Raw genomic sequence first — 22,408 nt, 5'->3', positions numbered from 1 at the left:
GGAATTCACTCGCAGCAAAGTAGGGAAAAGAGCTGCGCTGACAGGAAAGTGATTACTTCATTTCAATTATTCCAAGAGAAAGTCCGTCGACCCAACGAGTTTCACACAACAAAATTTCTCTTGAAAATTCATTTGGCTCTCGTGTACACACGCAAATGCGAGAGAGAGAGAGAGAGAGAACGAGAAATGACGTCGCTTAAGTTTTGATCGGGTGCGGGAGTTATTTCAGTAAAGGGATGTGTAAAAACTCGAAAAAAAAGAGAAGTCAAGGATCGTGAGCAGAGAAAAAGGAGGGCGCCGCGCATCGTTCGATCTATACGCTTTTTCATACGGGAACGCACATGACCCTTGGCGTATATACTGCACACGATTTTACGAGCAACTCGTATCCGTCGTCATCGTTCGCTTGTGACAGAATGAGCATCGGATAAGACAAAGGATTGATAAAAGTCCAACTGAAAAATACCGTGGATTCACGCTGAATGTTATTTGATCAATAAATAATATTATAATAAATAACATTTCCACTTAATGTGTACTCGAATAAGAGCCTTCACAATGTATACACATCCCCGTATAGAAATTATCTATGTCAACGTGCAAATGGCGCATCTGATCAGTACGAAATAAGTAATTGGACATTATTGCAAACAAAGGTACGAATAAGATCAATGGATTACGTAATTCTCTCTTAATAAATATTAATACTATACATATATCTCCGAAGTAATGGGAAATTGTCTATCATACATGTTAAATTTTTTTCATTGTTTTATCCTCCGAGCCCAATAAAACGTGTGTACGTTACTTGTACAGGCATCGCATGATTATTTAACACACACACACACAAAGTCTGTTTCGCTACTTTATCTTAGTTATTCTATATAAATATGTAAAAAATACATTATATTTTCATATCCATCTCAATAATGTGGAAACAATAATAAAATTAACACCTATGTTTATCGTGCAGAGTTAAAGTTTAGAGATCGGAACGAGGCTCTAAAACAATTACGACTTCATTTATTTTTAACGAAGAGATGCCACTGACAATTTTTTGTCTCTCTCTCTCTCTCTCTCTCTCTCTCTCTCTCTCTCTCTCTCTCTCTCTCTCTCTCTCTCTCCTCTCTCTCTCTCCTCTCTCTCTCTCTCTCTCTCTCTCTCTCTCTCTCTCTCTCTCTCGAACGGCAATTTTATGATTGTTCGACAATAAAACGAGTCAGAGCTGCTCGAGTGCTCACCTAGGCGGCCCGATAAGCAAGTCGTTACCGAGTGGAATTTACGATGCTCCTACCAGTTTTTGCACTATACGCCCGTGCGAGGATTTACGACGGTGTACGCTTGCAAATTAGTATAAAGCGCGTAAATAATGCATCGTCAAGCATCATCCTTTCGCATCTTACTGTATAGCCATATGTGAAACAGAGCTCTTTGTCCAACTGCGTTTTCGCACCTCTTACAACGAGAAACCTTTTCTTTTCGTACTTCGTTGAGTATATGGTAAATACATTACTCTACAGTTTTTAAAACCAAGAATCACGATAATCCTGAATTCCAACGAAATACGTCAAAGCCTTTCACGCCCGCCAAACGCGACACCTACAGAGAAACCCGAGGCGCACCGCGCGCGGGCGCGACAAATCAGACGGTGCATGAGAATTCAATTAAAATATTTTCGCCGGACGCGAAAGCAATCAGTTCACCGTGCCGCGAGGCGACAGCAAGAAAAAAGTCGTAGGGGTGGTAGATAGGAGAGAGGGACGACGATTTAATTGCCAAATTCTACGTATCGTCACGTTATATGTATGTAGTATAGCAACGCCTCGTCGTCAAGCGCGCGGCCTTTCATTCGTCCCGCAGGGCATTTTCCCTCTCGAACAGAGACAAACCACGTTTCGATCGTTCCTCATCACCTACACATCTCACACATTTACCATGAGCGAGTTAAATTTTTACTTTTATTTTATTTTCTACAGTGATGTATCTACCGTTGCCTTTTTCTTGTGACAATTAGCTGGAAAGTGAGTGAAATGTCTAATTGCACTACAAAACTTTGTAATGTTATAGCCAATTTCGCGATCGTGACACGATGTAAGTCGATCGAAATTACGTACGATATACTTCCTATTTCAATTGAAAAATTTCAACATATCTTGAGGTTTGACGTTCATTTCAAACACATATTGATTACACAGGTCAATATTCAAAAAAAAACCTAGAAAGGCGATAGTATATTTCCGGAGGTATTCCATCTGGCTTCAGAATTGATCCATCATAATGTTCTCGAAATATCCTAACCCAAAAGCGCAAAAATCACGATCATTTACTACGTTTGAAGTTATGTATCACTGTGAATAAATTTTTTTTCTAAAAACCAGTAAAAACATAATGAAACCGCACTTTTGCCCTTTAAACCCCATTTTTTTGGATTAGAGATATCTTTTTTTTTCATCGAGATATCAGTGATTATTATTAAGTATTTTAGCAGTTTCGCAATAACACTAAAATCTCTGGTTACAAGGGTCGGGGTTAAGGCCAATGGTGTTCAAGGGTTTAGAGTTATATAGTCACAGATTACACGAGTTGGGAGCTAAGGCAATTGGGGTTCACGGGTCTAGAGTTATATCGCCATAGGTTACAGGGGTCGGGGGGTTGGGTACGGTAATTAGGGTTCAAGGGTCTGGCGTTATAACTTCGTAGGTTATTGAATCGAGGGTTAAGAAAATCGTGATTTAAGGGTTTCGAGTATGCCAGATACACATATGCAGCGATTAAACTGTTTTAATGTTATTGCAAAACTGATAAAGTACTGAACTTCAAACAATGATATCTCGATGAAAAAAACGATAACTCTAATTCAAAAAATGGGTTCAAATGGGCAAAAGTGCTGCATTGTCATTACTTTATTTAAAAAAAAATCTATTCACGGTGTTACATAGCCTTGAACATAACAAAATATCGTGATTTTCCCACTTTTAGGTTAAGATACCTCAGAACCTTAGGTAATGGATCAACTTTGAAGCCAGATTCGGATTCAGCGCTTCAAAAACCTACGAATATATTAGTATATCTTCGTACATACACGATAGTTCGTGTTTCTGGGTATTTCCATTTTGAAATTTTATCGGCCTGTGTTATTGACGTCAATGTGCGGATTACTAATCACAATAATTAAGCTTACCGCAGCTTAGTTGCGCAACCATGTAAGTTCCTCGGCTAATTGTTACATCAGCTTATTACAAGCAACATCCCGCGGTAGTAGATATAGCACTGAACGCACGCGCGCTCGATAACTATTCGCGGTTATACACGCACGCACGCACGCACGCACGCACGCACGCAGGCGCGCGCGCACGCACACGCACACATATATAAAACAATGAATCCCGTGGAAACGACGGCGCGAAAGTATAGAGTGCGTAGGTATGTACGTGGCTGCGTAATTGATGGAACCAATGAAGCTTGGGCGTACGTGAAATTCGTTAAATTTAATTGGACGCCAGTAATCCCATGGCGGTGTGTGAGTTTCCGAATGCAACACACGCATCACCTTCCAAATTCTTTTCCTCGTCAAATCTCCCTGATGGCTCGCAGTGTACGCATTTGCGTCAGACGCACGCAGTATTTTGATTTTGATTTCAACTCTTTTGTACTCGATTTCACTTTTTTCACTATAACTCTCTTTCGGACAATTGATTCTCCGCGAGACAAAAGGGGATGCGGCACGTAGTCATCAGAGGGATTTTACTTGAGCCGATGATGTGAAGCTACACGCATACACAACTGTGCACGTATGAGTTTGGAAAATAACTTGCGTTGAATTGTTTACAAGTGAAAAGGTCATAGGATACATCGACGAACAAATGTCCAATCAAAAATTTATATTTAAGTTTAAACAACAGACTCAACAATTTCCGTTTTCAATACCCGATAACTGCTATCGATATGGCAAAACAACATTCATAAATAAAGCTAATCAAATCCAGAACATGTAAAGTCATGAACGAATGCATAAGCGTGTACAGCACAATAATAGATTGAAAATGGAAAATCCATTCCCGGTGTAAAATCACGAGACGATCCTAGCGAGCAAAGGCGATAGATCTTCCGATATGAAATGTGACCGATATGTGCAAACGTAAAGAGAAGGTTCATACCTGGCAGTAACAGTAGTAACAAAATCGAATCTAATTTCGAGTGCTTCGACTTGCATTAGCGGATTAATGCACTCCGCCGCAGGGACGTATATTTGCATGGCATTAGAGAGAGCCTGGAGGACCTTCCCTATATAATGCCACTTTATCCCTTTGATTGTCGGGCCTAGCCGACAATTGCATTATTGGCACACACAGGGAGGACGCACCGCACAACGACGACGACTCTTGTGTCTCGGGGCTAAGTTGCGTACTACCGGCCGAGTCTATTGTGGAATTTTCGGCAAGCTGCCGAACGATGGACAGCTGCGGGATTCAATTAATCCTGCCGACCAGCTCGATTCCGAACACTTCGCCCGATTGAGCTCACAGATTATTGTGCACGGCACATTTCCGAGATGTTGCCTAATATCTGTAATAATGCAAAGGCTGCAACGGCTTTGAAGTGATACAATGCAGAATAATGCAAGTGCGATTAAATCATACGTCGACATTATCTATTGGCCTCTTCTGTCTCGCGTACGATTTTTATTAAATGTATACGGGAATTCGTGGAGAAAGGTTTCAGTTTTTAATAAACTAACAAAGATACTTAGTTTCATTGTAATTACAGATTTGTTTATTTCAGTATACAAATTAGTTGAAATACATCACTTTTCATTTTGATATAGTTGTCAAATCAACAAATTCAGTCAATTGATGTTGCAAATGTATTAGCTCGTGTAAACTGTTCCAAAAGCGGTGCTTGAATATATCGATTTCTTCGAACAATATTAGTGGCAGCATTTTCCTCTTCAATTAACTGCCGAGTCCAAAAGCTTGACCATGGTATGCTCTTCCGTAGAAACTCCTTGGCGACGTGTACATTCATAAAGGTAGCCTATCGATCGACATTGAGTGGGAGTAGAGGCGAGATGTCACTTGGTGCGTTTCCGCTTCGCCTGACTTGATTAATCCACGCGGCATCACGAAATTACGTTGCGCGCGTCTTTGATGCCTCCTCCAAGACCATGGCTGCACTGCTTTGATTAGACAACGATGAATTTAATCAAAGGAAAGCTTGGCGCAAGTTTCGCGCGCCAGATCTACGTGTGTATATGTGGCATCGTGAACTTTGTGCGCATCTTGCGATAGTGGCTATTGTGTGAGCGCGCACTTCGACAACAAAACTTCCCGGAAAATATGCTATGCGTGTTGTCGACTTTGCGAGACGAAAGATTAAATGTTGGTGCCGCAGGTACAACACAAACTTTTAAGCATCTCGAAGATATTAGTTAAGACCAAGTGGTATGAGATGAAAACAGCAAGCTTTATGAATATCTAAAAAGACTAATGTGTCCATGAAAGCCTCATCTGAAGAAGAATGGCTGTCTTCATGAGCACTTAATCATTCCTGTCTGACATCAACGAAGAATCGTTTGCATTTCCCGCTAATTACATCGCGACTCCCCTCCTCTCGAGAAAAAAGTCCGCCAAAACAAAGCATCGAATTCGCGGTGCTCACGCGATATGCAAATCCGCGCGCGACGCGCCAAGAGATAAGTGCATGAGCCGCCCGCGCGATCCACCCTCGTAAATCACGGGCACGGGAGCTTTTGCAAAACGACACCAATCGCGTGTCTTTCTCTCCATACGCTTTTGATAATTAAAGAGGCGCCGCATGCAGAGTGCAGTGGGAATTCATTATATGCTTTACGAGTGGATTTTTATTCCACGAGTCTTGTTACGTTATGAAATATATGCGGAGTGACGTTTACGACCAGCTCGTAATTAACCAAGTTTGCTTTAAAATAGAAAAGGAAAAAAATTTTGTTGCGATGATAAGATTCGGATTAAAATTTAATAAAATTACACGTTTACTTCTTATTCATAATTCAAAATAATAATTATTTCTATGCCTTTATAGGCATATAATGGACATAAATTATAATCTCACAAGAAAAATTTGTCTGATTTTTCGTCAGGGATGAAAAAAAGCGCAACTTATTAGTAATTAGAAAAATGTAGAATTAAAAGATAAAGAAAAACACTAAATCTCATTTGCGACTTGTTTGGCAAATCCGCGCTGTTACATTTGGATGTTAATTGCCTTGAACATAAATCTTTCCGTGCGACAGTCGCGCTAATTCATCGTGGTATAGAGCAACGACAAATTAACCGAGTAAACTGTGAACACGTGAAGCCTAAGGGCCAAACGCTGTTGCCAAATGCAATCGAATTAACGGTATACATGCGCTCCAATGCAAATTAAAAAATTTTCAAATACAAAAGAAATGCCTTTGATATGATTAATTATAAAATGATTAAATAGGGTTGGTGAATAATTTGGTAAGGTCATGCGCCATCTGAATAAAAAGGAAGTAAACTTGTATAAAATTAGGGTGAAAAATAAAGGTCGTAAAAATTACCGACTGGGTAGTGCCGGTAATGAAGGCTGATAAAAACTAAATTATTAAAATTTAGTTTACAGATTTTATAATCATTCTTCACAAAAAATATAATTACAATTTCATTTAATAACTATATTAAAGTCTAATACCTTAAAATAATTTATAAGAAGAATTTTCGTCGACTTGTTTCCATCTGATGTCTTCTACCCTGGATAATCCATTCATAATTTCCATATTTACTATCAAAAGTCCCATGTTGCAAAGATCTCAATTTTAATGTGAATCTTGGGCCCAGTTCTTTTAATCTCGGTTTGCCAGATTTTTGATTAAACTCATATCTGTATTGAAATTGTTTGGTATTCCATAAAAAATGAAATCGAAATAGTAACCAAAAAGCTTCTTACCTATGATGTCGGAAGAAAATATAATCACGTTGATTGTGGAATGTAACAACTCTTCTGCCTTTAAATTCTGGTTGATGATGGAATAATGCACCAAACATTCTAGAAACTGTATAACCAAGACGAGTTGTAAAATTGTTCAATATCACCTCTGGACGATGCTTTGTAATTTCTTTGTGACTTCTTTTCAATTCTGGTGTAATTTTAACATTGCTTAATTTACAGTGCATTGTAGGACCATCTGGCAAATGAACAATTAACATACCATCTAGTCAAAAACGTTAAGGAAAAATCAGTTCGATAAAAATAAAAGTTATTTTAATAATGAAACAGTTTATAGAAGTTTATATAAAACAACTTTCTGAATATATCTGTAATAAGATATGTAAAATATTATTAGAAAGGATACTTGGTTTGCATTGGTCTTCATTAATAACAATAATATCTGTAAAACCATTTGCTATACAGCTTTTGACCATTTTTTTCACACCAGATCGATTTCTGTACAAAGATACCGAGTTTGGAATAATTCTTGTTAACTCCCTGCCAAATATTCTTGTTTTTGTGTGAGGATTATCAGCATAAGTGATCAATACTTTTGGTTCATAATCTTCTTTGTAATAAGAAGCAAACTCATCATGCTCCATATCAATTTTGATTTCTTCATTCTCATCATTATCTATTTCACCATGAATCATAGTTTCATCTTTTTCTCTCAAACTTTCAATAGTATGAGGAACTTGTTTCGGCTCATCTATCTGTGCTCTTGCTTTTCGTCTTTCCTTCTTGGCTTTTTTCTTTTCTTTTTGTAATTGCTCATTTTTCTTCTGCCTAACAACTTTGCACTTTATGTGATTAACGCCAGTTTCAACAGGTAATATTACCTTATCCTTTTTATCACCATTTTCCTCTTTAATTTTCTTTTGCTTCAACACGTTTAGTGGATTTACCACTAAATCTTTTTTTATTTTCATTGCTTTCGAACAGCAGTAAAATCACAGCACAATCTGCAAAAAATTATATTAGGCTATTTGATATATGGTGTCGAGGTATGTCAACATGTGCAGCTAGACACGTGATACTTGGAATAACAAATTCTCAGAAAATGTTCGGCTACTCATTTTCATTGTTTCTCATTAAAAAATATAAGTTTATTTTAATTATTCGTAACAGTTTAATATTAATTTTGACTTGCTTTAACTTTCTACTTACTTAAATCTAGTAATACAAATAATTAATAATAAATAATAATAAATTACCAAGAAAAACTCCACAAATGTATATCCAACATCGGTCATCATTTAACGGTGAAAAAAGGAACTAATACGTGGCGCATGCGCATAAGCTAGAACATACTAACTTAATCTCTCAGTGGTTTAAAATTTAGCGCGCTTCATTAATTTAATCAAGAAATACCAATAATTTCCATGAAAATTTGGCATTTAAATTAATCGGATACACAAAAAGTACTGTACAATATTCGTTGGTAAACAAAGTCACTATTTACATATAAAATATTCGTTAACAATATCGTACACTAATGCCAGTTTACTGTACAGTGCATGCGTTTTCATAGCATGAGTCAAAACATAAACGGATGTAAGTAGGTATAAACAAAGTAAAGCTATTTATTGTTAAAACAGTTGAAAAAGAGTATATTGTAAATATCGAACGAAAAAGTAAGAAGGAATAAATTACAGCTATGAGAATAGCGCTTTGTCTTTGTTTTTCGATGCGCAAGCCCCTTGGACTATAATCATTAGTGTGTGTATCTCCATCTATATTCTCTACCTGCTTCGGCAAATGGCTGAGCATCCGAAATCGTCTCCCTATAGTAGAAATTATAGCCAATGGGTACTCTTGTAATTGAAACAACATCGGTATTCTCTCGTCAGCATCTCAACAATCAACATCACCGCCGGACGCATCATTATTCATTATCATTGTCGTCGTTCTCGCCGCAGTTTGGAGAATAAACTCAAGCTCACACACGCGCGCGCCGCTTGCTCGTGCGTGTACTTAATACAGCTAGCGCGTGTGTGTGTCTCTCTCTCTGTCTGTCTTTCTCTCTCTGTCTCTCTTTCTCGGTCTCTCTTTCTCTCTCTCATTCGGCTTCCTCGAGAGAGACAATACAATAGATCGCTGGCAACGAATTGAAACTGTACAAGCAGCAACACGGCGTCGACGACGAGGAGACCGGTGTCGAGCGTCGCGCGTCCTCGAAGCGGAGGCGAGGCTGCTGCTGTTACCGTTGCTGCTACATCAACCATGTCAGGCAGTGATAGCCCGACCTTCTTTCACGGCCAACCTTGGTCCAGCTGGATTGAGAAAATTGGTCGCGACAAACCACTCAGTAAGTTTGCGTCCTTTTTGTTTTTTGTCTCTCGACCCCTTTTCCCAACCGTGACCTCCAAACGCATCCTGGACATCAACGCCGACGAACATAACCTCCAGGAGCCGCCTCTTTATCTTCAGGGCGTGTAGGAGTAGGGCTACCTATAACATGCTGTATATATATAAAAGAGAGGAGAGGAATGAGCAGGATCTGGCTGAGACCTGAAGGGTGTGCATTAGCCATGAAAGACGCTCAATGATGCCCCTTTGCTTTCTCTCCCTTGCTAAAACGGCTAAAGAATGTTTTTTGAACGCTCGATAAATTATATAACGGATCGATATTTTCTTTTTTTACAAGCAATATTTATTTACCCCCTCCCGCACCTTTTGGATTAAATATATACTTTTCATTTAAAATATTTCGATACAGTGACCTTGAAATATTGTACAAATGTATTATTATGATATTGAGTGATTTACATTTTTTTAAATCAATATGATTACTGATAAATTTATTTTTACACTATTTTATCAATGTGAAATCTAATCAGAAATTGCAGACTAAAATGTTTCACAAATTACTCATTCTTTATACAAATGCCAACCAGTATTAATACAATTTTATGTAAATTTAAAAATAAAAATTTATATTTTAGGTGATGAGGAACCAGACTCTGAACCTGCAAGTTCAGTTATGCGTCTTTCTGTGGATGGTAATTTTATTTTCTTCCAAGTTAAAAATGTTTTGTTTTCAGTTACTGAAATTTTAATATGAATAAAAATGTAAATTTACATGAGAATTAACAAATTTTTTAGATGTTGACTTATATGGATTTTGTCCAGAAAGAGACACATTTTATGGAGTTGTTTGTGAAATATGCAATACCATTGTCAAACCACAAGCTCTCACACAGCACTTGGGTAAGTATAAGGAACTAAAATTTAATTGGCGGTTGGAATTATTTATTAAGGATATGATGATAGCGAAACAGTCTTATCATTTAGACTTATGATCTTAATTGTAGTTATGATTGATAAAAGAGTGTCAGTACGAATTATCACATCCTGCATATATGCTAACTTTGCAAACGATAATGGTAGTTACATTATTTCTTAAAAATAGTGTCACTAGAAAGTAAATTTGTAGCCTAGTGATTAAAAAAATACAAATTAAGCAAACAACATTTACTTTAAGAATTATAAGTGATTTGTGCTTCTCAATTACATATACACATAATATAACAAATAATGAGAAAAGTCGTTATTAAGCATCTCGAATAAAAACTATTACAGAAAGTAGGCATCCCTCCGGTCACTCCAATGCCGCAGGCCAGACCAACAACGCGGCAGTGGCTGCAGCTGCAACAACGGGAGCAGGCAAAGCTCTAATGAAAACGCCTTACTGCAAGCTATCGAAACTGAAGAAAAGTCAGTCATCGGGGCAGCTGTCAGTCAACAACTTAAACGGCACAAGTATCAATTCCGCAAGTAGCAGTGGCGGCAACAACAAAACCAACTCGAACAACATTCACACTCCAATCAAACAACAAAGCCAACAGCAGTCACAGTCATTGCAGCAACAGTCGACAAACTCGAACTCGTCCCCACGTTCACCCCTCGAGTCCTGCGGGCCAGGGCTCGGGGGTGGCAGTCCGGTCAAAAGCCCCAACAACAACAGCAACAACGCGAGCAGCAGCAGCGCACAACAGCCAAAGCGCAAACGTCTCAAAACGGAACGCTCCTTGCTCAAGGATCGAGAATACGATCCGGACCGTCACTGCGGAGTCTGGAACGACGAAACAGGCAAACCATGTACCAGATCGCTTACCTGCAAGGCACACACGGTATCGTTGCGACGCACGGTCACTGGTCGGAGCAAGGCCTTTGACAAATTACTTGCCGAGCATCGCGCCTCGAAGGAGCCTCAGAATCAAGCGCGAACCGCCGCCGCGGCAGCAGCCGCAACTGCCAAAGTAGCGACTGCCGAGTTAGCGGTTGCACCCAGTACGCCAGCGGCACTACCACCAGCAAATAACCCCGAGCTCGAGGTGCCAAGCTCTCCACCCGTACTGTCGCTGCCGGATACATATCCACTGCCGCAGGTAATCATCAATGGTTGCCAGCTACGAACATACCTTCACCTTTGCTGCGTGACTGGTGGCCACTCTATACTTTCGTTTACCAGTAGACACATGCACACGATACTTATTGTCTTTTAACAGCGTTTTTAGTCGCCGCTTTCATTTGTTCTCTCTTTGCAGTTTGTTACGATTCGAAGTAGTTTATTGATTTTTTTTTCTAAATTCAACGAAAAAGAATGAGTTTTCTTTAACTTTAAAAACATGTGCGTTGGATGTTATTTGTTTATATTTTGTATGTCTGAAGAAAACTCTTGATACCAATTTCGAAATTCTCGTAGATTAACGATAAGGTAACAATTTTATAAAAATGAATATTATATTATTGCTCGTTTGGAAAATTGTGCTCTGGCGACATCAATATCATTGTTCGAAAAACAATGTATTTTCAGTTTAGTGGCCACCGTATTTTTAAGAGTATCAGTCGTTTTCGTCATAATTTTCATGTTATAATTAACTTTTAATCATTAAAATACAATAAAGCTTTATATAGACATTAATCACATTTTAAGAAAACGAAATATACGTAGAAATCTTGACTTGTTATCTTTCTATTTAGCTTTGTTCGTTTGAAGATGCCATGAATACAATTGTACATATCAAAGCAGTAAGAAAAGTGTTCATATCGTACGTTGTCTCTAATTTTTTTTAGCTTTGCTTACGTCTTCCAATATACGATAATGTAATTCGCATGATGGTTCAAAACGACAAGTTATCGTTGGCTTTACTTAGTTTTTTCGTTTTTATTTTGAACACATCATTTTTTTTATTTTGTGATTATTACGTATCGACAAAAGCTTACCAAAATCGACTTTAGGGATATCAACTTTAACGCGTGATAAATTTGAAAAAAATATCTGTTGAATCTGATCGTTTACGATATTCGTTCTTCATCCTCATTCATATTAATGCAAACTTTGTTTTTTCAAAGTAAAATATATTTTAGGATGCAGAAAACAAAGTTAACTTCGATCGATAAATTTTATTTGAATCTATAAGAAATAAAGAAAAGCTTTTGTTTGATACATGATCTTTTCTTTTTTATTATTACAGGCTGTTGATTTGCTTTATCGATGTCTGGCCCCGCATGGCTCCAATAAACCTGTAAGGCATGGTTTCTTTGAGTTCTTGCAATACTCGTTTACCGAATCAATAGTTCCCTCGATCTTTATTAGCAAAAATTACAATTCTCTTTTCCAGACCAAACTGGAGGAAGACTTTGCTAACGAATTGGAGTCCAGTCGAAAAATTGACACGTCGGTGGTGAACAACGTCAATAACCCGACCAACGTCAATAACAGCACTAACACCTCGGTAATGGCGCCAATGTCAATGGTCCTGCCCTCACTGTCGCCTATCCAAACGGACGGACTATCGCCTCAAGGGTCGATGCTCCAATTTAGTAGTAGAAACGTCAGCAATAATTCCAACTCCCCAATGAGCGCGGACCAGGCAGCTTCGACGCCAGTAGTTCCTACCAATCAGCAACAGCATCCCAACGAAGCAAAAACTGCACCACCGATGGACATGGACACAAGTAGCCAGGGCATTACAATGTACACGTTACCGGCTAGCAAATCCCAGGTTACAGTTCAAATATCACGTTCGTCTCAACGTAACAATGTCGTTGCGAACAACTATTCGAGTCTTTTTGAACAAAACGAGCATCACGTTATGACCAATGGTAAGCGTGCAAAAATCAGACACGAGGAATATTCTCCAAATATTCAACTAGTCGAGACCGTCACTCCGTACACTAATTTTGACGACATATCTTGGTCTAACTGCCATCCTGAGCCACTTGCCGTGAGTCGCTGGCTGCGTATCAACTCCAGCCGTAAGCAATACAACTTTAATATTCACTGACATAACGCTCTGCCAATTCCAGGCTGAGGAATAGCTTACCTTCCATCTAAAAAATTTAAGTTTCTCGTTGCTTTGTGTTTTAAACGTATATTTTTTATGTACGCTCTTCTGCGCTCTTCCCTCTTTTTGTTTATATTTTTTTTATTTATTTTTTTTATTTGGCTGATCATTGGACGATTTTTTCTTTGTAAATTCTTAGCTATTATCCACATGACATTCCTCTAAATTAATTATCGATATGATACGATGAAATGGTTTTAAACGTAGTATTATGTTGAAAACAAAAAATAAAAAAACAAAAATACGCTCAATGCTATATATCTAAATAAGATTGGATTAGTGTTACCGCTATTAGCAATAATGTAATTTTTATTGCGTATTGTCGTATAAGGAATAGTTGTATTAGCATATCGACTAATAATTGTAAAAAAGAAAAAATAACGATCATTTGACATGGAAACGTTATAATTCTATAAATTATTTAATTTTGATAAAGTCAATGTTTTTTCGTGTGATAAAAATCATGCTCTACCGTTATTGCAGCAATATTGTATAATTTCAGAATCATATTTTTAGGCATTTCTAATCGATTTACTATGAGTGTAACTTTATAAAGATTAACACAATTTTTTTTCATTTTTTCTTTTTTTTTTGTCAATATAAATCGTGATTTATCAACGAAATTGCATTAATGATAGACTAGAAGGCAGTGTTAAGTTTGGTGATAATGATTTATTATTTCCTCATAAAATATTCACATTAATGCAATTATAGATATTCAAAATTTTATTGACATCGAAATATTTTTTTAGGATAACCCTATAGTACATTACGATACAAGTGCGGGAAAATAGATTCTCCTTTCCACCCTCGCTTCGCTCGGGCGTAAACGCCACACGAGACGGGAAACTCTTTCCCGAACATGTGCCGTACCGTATTTTTTGATACGACGTGTGGAAAGTGCGATTTTCAACGCACGTTTTTTGCCGAGCGTGCGGGAAAAACGCACTTCCCGCACGGAGTGTCCAAAAAACTTTTTCGGATATCCATTTGCCGCCCGTTACATACACTAATTATTTCATGTTAGTGATCAATAGAAACGGGAATAAGTACAAAACTGAGCCCGTTCAAACTGTAAAATTACATGTTCGTTACGATTTGGTAATTTTTTGTTTAATTTTTAATAAACTGTTGGTGCCTGACGCGTGCAAATCCATGAAAAAAAATTTAGTAACAAAGGAGCACCAAACCTGATGAATGAGATTTTGTTCAACTTCCAAAGTGTCCAATACTTAATTAAATAGAACGTAATGTTATTTATTTTTTTATAATTTCTGTAAAAACATTATATAAGTTTTTTACGTCCACATAGAACGTTCACTTTTCTACTACAGTATATAAATAATAAAAGAACGTAGATGTTCAAGAACTGAAAAAGTTAAGTCTGAATGCAAAGTGTTGCGTTAACTAGTTTGGAATTAAGGAAATAGATCAGTATAACAAATTTAGCAAATAACGAAAGTTGAAATCTGTTTTTATTCGCTACAATTTGAAAATTTATTTGATGAAATAGTCAGATTGATGAGTCTTAGTGAACACCAATTTAAACTTGAAAAAAATATTCTTTGTGACTTGCATGCAAATACCTTACGAAAAATACTTTATCAATATAAACTTTTGTTATCATTTTGAGAATAATATATTACATTTGAAAATTCAGTCAATCTTGATGAAATGCCATAAATTTCCATATTCTATCTCGGGATGTTGAAAATAAAACATATTTATTAACGTGAGGAAATGAACAATCAGCTTGATTTTAACTTGCAACTTCTTATTATAAAAACAATTAAAAAATCTCTGAATAAAGGTACTTTTCATTTGTATGTTACTAATTTAGTCAACGAGGTTTTTGTTCTATTTTTAGGCTCATCAATTAATCTGCATAGACTTGGTTTTGAAAATAAGCTTTGACTTTTCCATTTCATCATTAAGTATATACATATATTTATCAAACTGTACATTTATATTGTATATAAATAATTGATAGCTACCATAAAAATTGATTTCATAATCTTTCATTTTATTGAATAAGTTACTGTATCATTTACAGTGTATCTAAAATTACCGCTCATAAATTATTTCATTATCGTATAATAATAGAGGTTATTTTAGCTATAACAAATGCAGCACTCGTAAATGTGTTGAAATTATTTTAGTAATATTAGAAAAACGTAAAGAATCATTAATATCGTTGCCATGATATAACGGTATACTTTTTTACATTAGTAGTAATTAAGCTACATCTTCCTACTTCAAACTAATATATACAGGGTGTCTCACTTTAACCTGAACAATAGGACCACTTAAAATTTGCAAAGGATTCGAAAAATGTTTCAAATAAAAGTTGTATGGTTCAGAGAGGGTCAACTCATCATGACATCAAACATATCTTCGAACTTGATTTTGAAAATTATTTTAAGATCAACTTTACTTTTTAAATAGGACCCCTTATTTTGACCTAGGATTTGAATAGGGTGGGAAATTTCACGTTTAGATGATCTATTATACGTAGGATCCAAGTGACCATACAAAATCATTTCAAGGTTAACTTTGTTTTTTGAGCTTTCATGCTGTGATGTAAGTCATTTCTTCTACATCACCCTAACATGTGTTGGGGCTGTTGGTTCGATCTGATCTAAAAAGCTAAAAGGCCTGATTTATTTGTTTGAACGGATTATCAATTGTCTAAATAATATAATAATCTTCAAAATAATTTATCAAGATATCTTAAGAATATACAAATACATTGCAATCAGGTATTATCGTTAAAAAGTAAGTTCGCTCGACGTTCTTAGTTCTAAATAATCTAAATAGAACTGCATGGGAATGGCAGCCATGTAAGGGTAACATTCCCGCAGTTTCTAATAGCTGTTTCCTAAAATTCATTTCTGTAAAGACATACTGATTGACGAGCCTTGTTCCATTTTTGCCGTCCAGTGTCTTAAAATTATCAACGCATAACTTTTGGTCGTGAAAAATTGCCTGCATTAGGCTTTTATCCACGATTTCGTGTTTTCGAGCACATCCACAAGAATCTCCTTCCATTCTTGTAGTGAGAAAGTCGCGCGGCTTCTGGTTCTGATACCATCCAGTCCTGCCAACCCTCTGCATGCTGTTACGAATAATTGTCGCCGTTCAACCATCATGTCGTTTTTTACATAATCGTTTTTTACATTTCATGAAAAACTTAACGGCATCCGACATCATATCTAAATAAAATTTTATAACCTCGCCCATTGACAATGCGGTAATGTAGTAAAGCATGTATAGATCCGGCTACTCTAACACCTGAAATAACAAATTGTTAATAACAAATAATATACAAAAGCACAAAGTGAATGTAAATCCTGACGATATGTACCCGACTTACTTTTTGTGTCTTACTGACGAATTGAGAATTCATGACGTCTTTAAGAAATGATTTTACTTGATTTCTAAAGTGATCATCAAATTTTTTACGTACGTCCGATAGGACGAACAAATAATTCTCAATAGCTACTCCTATTTCTAACTGTTGTTAAACGATAATTCAGAAAAATATTGTTCGTAGTTTGTCATGTTGGATATTGAATGCCTTTTGCGAAGGAACTCTAGTCGCTTTAAAATGGACTGAACATTGCGGGTGTTCAGCTTCGAACATGGTACTTTACTCTTGTATGGTTTAAATGGTTGCCAATCTTGAAATTAATATATTGCAATTAGATTGAATTTATGGTTTCAACAAGATGATGCTCCTGCTTACTATATTCGTATTGTACGAGCGTTCTTAAATCAACAATATCCAGATCGATGGATGGAGTGGGTTTGACCATTTGGTTCATAATTAAATTTATGCATTTCTAAAAAAATTTTCCTTGAATGGTTGGATCGTTACACGATCTTACCTTCACTAGCTGGATCTCTATGCGATCTTACCTTAGTTGGTTGAATCATACATTCGTGTGCACGTACACAAATACACACATGCACACACTCACGCTCACACCTTTCTTAGGAGCTGTGGGACCTTATAGCTGGTGGGAATAAACATTGAACTTAATCAGTCGGGATACCAGGGATTTTATACTATGTGACTCATAGATACCGAAGTAAGCAGCGAGTTGCAAGTCAGGCCCCGTCGCTGCTTAGATCGGAGCGAACCAACAAACAGCCTAACACACGCTTAGATGATGTAGAGGAAAATGACTTATATCACAACATTCAAGCTTAAAAAAAAGTGGACCTTGAAATAACTTTACATGGTTTTCCGGGTCCCATATGTGATACATCATCTAAACGTAGAATTTTCAGTTCTATTCGAATCCGGGGCTCAAAAATAGGGGCCCCTCTTTGAAAAAACGAAGCCTTGAAATGACCTTGAGAGATCTCTCGAACCCAACGTATAATAGGTCATCTGGAGGTAGAATGCCTCACTCTATCCGAATCCAGGGTCAAAAATAGGAGTTCCTATTTAAAAAAATTAAGTTGACCTTAGGATGACCTTGAATATAAAGTTCAAAGTCAAATTTGAGGTCATCGTGGGTTGATCCCCTTTGAACCATACAACTTTTATTTAAAATATTTTTCGAATATTTTGTAAATTTTTGAGTTATCTTACTGTTGAAATTATAGTGGGACACCATGTATATAAATACAAATTTTCAACGAGTGAAAGTATAGATTTTTTGACGCCAACGAATCTCAGATAATCAACCTTAGTAGTTATAAATTTGAACAAAAGTTCTTTTACCAACTTACTGAATATTTTCAATTTTGATTTACCGATTCATTAGATTCAGGAAATACAGTTTGTACCTTTGTATCTGAGATTTTAGTTGTGTGTTGTACATACAATTCATCTTTGTACAGATACAAGCAAAAAGTGACCGCACAGTGTAATTATAGTTTAGTTACATTTATTGTGTGAAATTATTCATCAACGTAATTGTTAAACTATCAAGTTTGGGTGTTTGAAATTTCATAGCATTTTTCAACGTGAAAAACAAAATTATTTTAATTACTTTTTAATTGTCAATTTAAGTACTCAACAACACTTGTTTTTAAAAGGAAACTACTAAAGTTGTTGAAAAAAAATGCCTAAAAGTATTAAAACGAAGATAAATAGTTACAAAACCATTGCTACTATCAATAATCTATTCTATAAAAAGAAAGAAGAAAACGAGAAAAAAGCGTAACAAAAAAAAAAGAAGACTACTTTCCGATTGCATTACTTTCTATGAGTACGTAACTCATATTTAAAGACAATATCGCATCAGAATACCCGATTATCTATCCTCGTTTATAATCAATAATTAATCATATAGCCAACAAAATATTCGTTCCTTACTGAAAAAAACTTGAAAAGTATAAAAAGAGTGATCGAGAATGACTACATGTCGATAGCTATTTTACAAAATTTATTAGGAGCATTCGGATTACTATTTTGTTAGTATTATTGCCGACTTGCATTGTTTATTACGTTACAACGTGTTCTCTTATGCTGAATAAATACTTCAATCAGTATTAACGACTCCCGCTTCATTTTTGTATTACGAACTCATTTTTTGTAAGTTGCCAAACCGTTCTATCGATCATCTCAATTATGTTTATTTTAATTGTAAATTACTAATTGAGTGCATGTTTGTGTGGTCATGCGTGTATGATCTAAAACAGTGAGTGAAAGACACAAATAAAAATTATGACTTCTCATCATAGATTGTGATATTTAATATGTGAATGTACATTGTATGTGTACGTAGATTAACAAAGAGTGGCGCAGTATGGGTCACTATTTCGAATAATGTCGCAGCTCGATCGCCGCGGCCGTATTACGGATTTTTGTTCCGTTTGAAAACGCTTATACATTGTCTACATTAAGAAAAGTCATCTGTTGTTGTTCGATTAATTTCGGAGTGTGTAAAAAAGTAATAATAAATGGGAATCAGCCTGCATCTCTGCGTGTGTCTAATGCAGCTTGAGATACGAAAAAATGCATCTGTATACGTTTTCTTTGAAATTCAATTTTATGCGAAATACACTTCCTTATATTGTAATTATAGTAATAAGCGTAGGGATTATTAGTTCGTCTAGATTGTATATGTACGCTGATAATTTATATGTACTTAGACTTTTGGTAAATAAAACATTATTGTTTTAATCGAAAATAACGAATTGATTATCTGAACAATATTTTACAAAAAATTCACAAAGCTTCCGCTATCGCATTGATCCAAGTCGCAACGGCAAAAGCTCCCGCATCCATTCCTTTCAAATATTGCTCTTGTTTGACGTAACTTGCCCTACCCGCTCTAAAACCCAATTATTTTTTTAATAATAAAGTACAATGAACAATCATTTATTAGTTTCTATTTTTACCTTGGGATCATATGTTTCGTTGCTTTAGAGCATTCATTAGCCTTTGCAGCAACTATTTTAGCCGCTTCCTTGTACGTTAAAGATAAGTGTTTATCCAATTCGTCTAATGAGGGATTTAAGACGTCGATCTGAAATCGTAAACAATTCGTTAGTAATGATGTAATAAAGTGACTTTGACGAGCATAAATATTAACCATCGTTTTATCTCCCAATCTAGCTTTACTGTATTTCGTTATGCCATTGATGCCTGCTCGCCAAGTTACAGACCATACTTTTATCCAGTTATCGACTTTTTCATTCTTTGACATTTCAGCAGCTGCAGTAGTAAACATTAAACTGTATATTGCTCCAGAGGTGCCACCCATACGGTCCTCCGCTATGTTTGCAAGTTCTGATAGTAGAGACGACGGTTGAAATAGCGACAACTGGTCAATTGCCGACATTGCTCCTGTATTATTTAAATAATCATTATTTTTCAAAAAAACCTACAATGAATCAAATATTCACCAACGGCTAGATGTTTCAAGGTAGTCCCACAATCTCCATCTCCACAGCCAAGGTCCAATTCATTGATGACTTTTTCTTTTGCAATAATTGCCTCGCAAGCTTCTTGCAAGCAATTTTTCAGTAATACTTTTTGACTTTCAGTCAAAGTGGGACCATGAGTTTGCTTATGTGGTCTTTCTTCTTTTATCGGCACTTTATAGTAGTTGGATGGTAGACTATAAGAACAACCTGGCCATCTCGGTGCTTCGGTTTGCTGGTCAAGAGCATCCAAAAGTAAAACTTTATCCTTCTCCGGTAGCTTGAGGATAGATACGTGCATCCCAGCACTGTCTAATGATGTCATCAAAAGGCCGCAATAAACTCGGAGCGGTAAGATGTCCATGTTCTCTGAGAAACGCAAAGACACACCAAAATGTATTCCATAGCTGGTTATTTCTTAAATTTATATAAACTTACGGAGCTGTGTAACGACCTCTTTTACGACGACACCTTGTTCCAATTGACTGAGACCTCCGAAATTATTGACCAATACCACAACCGAGTCTTCTTTTTGCAGCTTCAGAGCTTTCCTTATCGTATCGATCATTATAGCAACGATTTTCGATGCAGACTGTAGTTTGATTCTTTTATAGCCTGCCTCTCCGTGCAATCCTTGTCCAAAATTAATCTCATCATCTGCAAGCTCAAACATTCGACCGCGACCTGAATGATAAGAAAATATTATATCGACTTTTTGAAGCGTACTCTCATGTTTGAGTTGTGATAATATTACCCGGGATAGTGCAAGCGGTCAGTCCAATGGAACACGATGCTGTATCATCAGCAACCAATTGTGCGTACTTCGTGACGTTTTCAAGACTGTATCCTTTCTCAGCTAAAGCACCTGCAACTTTCAGTACTAACATAATTCCCGGTAGAGCTCGTTTTCCTGCTCGGCCGAGCTCGTTATCCGGAACGCTGCAGTCTTCACCGACTATTACTTGTGCAACCTACATTCCAATTTTTTTGAGAATTTTAGATACTTGCATGATTTTTTCTATTTCTTTCTTTTTGCAATCTCGTATGTTAGTTTATTTTTACTTTTAAACCTGAATTTCGAGCTCTCTCGATAGCCAGTCCAAAGTTCAAACAATCTCCGGTGTAATTGGGAATAACAACGAGACAACCGGCTGAAAAGCAACTTTACTTTAGAATCGAGCTTTCCGATTAACTTTTCCTGCGTTAATTTACCAGTGTTGTTTGTTGAAGTACATTGAATCGCGTGTAAGATATGGCTTGAAGGTGGGGAAGCGAAAATAGAACCAGAAACCGATGCCGAAAGCATTCCAGATCCAACGAACCCTGTACGTTATATTAATATTTTTGCATTGTTTTTGGAAAGAGCGAGACGATGGCGAAAGTTGAATATTAAAAACCTGCTGTGAATGGTTCGTGTCCACTGCCACCTCCACTTATCACAGACACTTTCTTACTCGGTGCATTCCACTGAAAGATTTATTATAATTCCAAAGATTAGTTTAGTAGTATTGACGTATCAATTAATATGCCTACCGCGGGTTTCAAAACGACTCTTTTTGACGTGTGCAATTCGAGGTGAGGATAAGTTAATATACATCCAATTAACGATTCATTAACAATGTCTTCGACGGAGTTAATTAAACTTTTACCCGACATATTTGAAAAATAAAAAAATTTCTAGTCTCACTATATTTTTTCAACTTAGACAAGACTAAAATATATATTGCTGAAAATGCTGCGAATATAACTTTGTACTATAGAAAACGATGAATTCGCTGGAGAAAAAAAACAAGTTTATCATTCAACGACAACATCGATGATGGACTGAAGTAAACCTACTAGATTTCATAATGCGTCTCTGATCCAAAAGAACGGCCTGCGCGCTTGTGTGCGTGTTTCATTGCTCAATGCGTTTACAAATTATGTAACGCTAAATAACGACGACCTTGTAGTGACTTTTATTAACTATAGGTTCATAGCATTATATGCAATGCAAGCAATCATTATTAGCAAATTAAATTTAACAAAAGTAAAATGTGGATCGACTATTATTTCTAAACTATTGTAAATCTTTTTGACGTAATTTTATATAACATTAATTAATTAAGAACATTAATTAAAACCTACAAATGTCGTAAAAAAAAATTATTTAAGAAACAAATCTACGATAGTAAAAAATGTAT

The 22,408-nt window shown here is 36.4% G+C and overlaps 3 protein-coding genes across 7 annotated transcripts; 1 reads left to right on the top strand and 2 right to left on the bottom strand.

Moving 5' to 3' along the window:
* Nucleotides 1-4,770: 4,770 nt before the first annotated feature.
* Nucleotides 4,771-8,251, bottom strand: LOC131674248 (probable ribosome production factor 1). 2 transcript variants are annotated; one of them, XM_058952797.1, is made up of 5 exons: nucleotides 8,205-8,251; nucleotides 7,355-7,952; nucleotides 6,949-7,213; nucleotides 6,694-6,882; nucleotides 4,771-5,176 (listed from the first exon to the last, which is right to left on the bottom strand). In XM_058952797.1, the coding sequence occupies exons 2-4, from the start codon at nucleotides 7,917-7,919 to the stop codon at nucleotides 6,705-6,707; spliced, it is 1,008 nt and encodes a 335-aa protein (XP_058808780.1). In that variant the 5' UTR covers nucleotides 7,920-7,952; nucleotides 8,205-8,251; the 3' UTR covers nucleotides 4,771-5,176; nucleotides 6,694-6,704. The 2 variants fall into 2 exon arrangements, with proteins under 2 accessions (XP_058808780.1, XP_058808779.1); XM_058952796.1 differs by having other exon boundaries at nucleotides 4,771-5,173.
* Nucleotides 8,252-8,916: 665 nt separating this feature from the next.
* Nucleotides 8,917-13,912, top strand: LOC131674246 (ataxin-7-like protein 1). 2 transcript variants are annotated; one of them, XM_058952791.1, is made up of 6 exons: nucleotides 8,917-9,298; nucleotides 9,936-9,992; nucleotides 10,096-10,200; nucleotides 10,573-11,381; nucleotides 12,471-12,521; nucleotides 12,618-13,909. In XM_058952791.1, exons 1-6 carry the CDS (start codon nucleotides 9,214-9,216, stop codon nucleotides 13,281-13,283), a joined length of 1,773 nt encoding a protein of 590 aa, XP_058808774.1. In that variant the 5' UTR covers nucleotides 8,917-9,213; the 3' UTR covers nucleotides 13,284-13,909. The 2 variants fall into 2 exon arrangements, with proteins under 2 accessions (XP_058808774.1, XP_058808775.1); XM_058952792.1 differs by lacking the exon at nucleotides 12,471-12,521 and having other exon boundaries at nucleotides 12,618-13,912.
* Nucleotides 13,913-15,456: 1,544 nt separating this feature from the next.
* LOC131674247 (triokinase/FMN cyclase-like) lies at nucleotides 15,457-22,049 on the bottom strand. 3 transcript variants are annotated; one of them, XR_009302802.1, is made up of 11 exons: nucleotides 21,759-22,049; nucleotides 21,623-21,692; nucleotides 21,438-21,548; nucleotides 21,288-21,376; nucleotides 20,980-21,196; nucleotides 20,664-20,909; nucleotides 20,208-20,594; nucleotides 19,895-20,148; nucleotides 19,701-19,828; nucleotides 16,717-19,633; nucleotides 15,457-16,634 (listed from the first exon to the last, which is right to left on the bottom strand). XR_009302802.1 is itself a non-coding variant. In XM_058952793.1 (10 exons), exons 1-10 carry the CDS (start codon nucleotides 21,879-21,881, stop codon nucleotides 19,528-19,530), a joined length of 1,731 nt encoding a protein of 576 aa, XP_058808776.1. In that variant the 5' UTR covers nucleotides 21,882-22,049; the 3' UTR covers nucleotides 15,457-19,527. The 3 variants fall into 3 exon arrangements, 2 of the variants coding, with proteins under 2 accessions (XP_058808776.1, XP_058808778.1); XM_058952793.1 differs by having other exon boundaries at nucleotides 15,457-19,633; XM_058952795.1 differs by having other exon boundaries at nucleotides 15,469-19,633; nucleotides 21,288-21,387; nucleotides 21,623-21,843.
* Nucleotides 22,050-22,408: the final 359 nt, after the last annotated feature.

Source organism: Phymastichus coffea, unplaced genomic scaffold (genome assembly GCF_024137745.1).
Source record: "Phymastichus coffea isolate CEN01 unplaced genomic scaffold, Cenicafe_Pcof_1.1 PCOF00222, whole genome shotgun sequence".
NCBI classification, from domain to species: domain Eukaryota; kingdom Metazoa; phylum Arthropoda; class Insecta; order Hymenoptera; family Eulophidae; genus Phymastichus; species Phymastichus coffea.
Note: the sequence above shows the minus strand (reverse complement) of the source record. Positions and strands in the feature narration are given on the sequence as shown.

What these genes read in the sequence shown, in the direction of transcription:
- LOC131674247 (XM_058952793.1), bottom strand. Translation starts at nt 21,881, where the DNA reads ATGTCGGGTAAAAGTTTAATTAACTCCGTCGAAGACATTGTTAATGAA. An exon ending in ACACGAACCATTCACAGCAG is followed by an intron (nt 21,549 to 21,622) that starts GTTTTTAATATT and finishes TATAACGTACAG; the next exon opens with GGTTCGTTGGATCTGGAATG. An exon ending in AGAGGTCGTTACACAGCTCC is followed by an intron (nt 20,595 to 20,663) that starts GTAAGTTTATAT and finishes TGCGTTTCTCAG; the next exon opens with AGAACATGGACATCTTACCG.
- LOC131674246 (XM_058952791.1), top strand. Translation starts at nt 9,214, where the DNA reads ATGTCAGGCAGTGATAGCCCGACCTTCTTTCACGGCCAACCTTGGTCC. An exon ending in TGGTCGCGACAAACCACTCA is followed by an intron (nt 9,299 to 9,935) that starts GTAAGTTTGCGT and finishes TTTATATTTTAG; the next exon opens with GTGATGAGGAACCAGACTCT. An exon ending in CGCATGGCTCCAATAAACCT is followed by an intron (nt 12,522 to 12,617) that starts GTAAGGCATGGT and finishes TCTCTTTTCCAG; the next exon opens with ACCAAACTGGAGGAAGACTT.
- LOC131674248 (XM_058952797.1), bottom strand. Translation starts at nt 7,919, where the DNA reads ATGAAAATAAAAAAAGATTTAGTGGTAAATCCACTAAACGTGTTGAAG. An exon ending in TGAAGACCAATGCAAACCAA is followed by an intron (nt 7,214 to 7,354) that starts GTATCCTTTCTA and finishes GTTTTTGACTAG; the next exon opens with ATGGTATGTTAATTGTTCAT. An exon ending in ATTTTCTTCCGACATCATAG is followed by an intron (nt 6,883 to 6,948) that starts GTAAGAAGCTTT and finishes ATTTCAATACAG; the next exon opens with ATATGAGTTTAATCAAAAAT.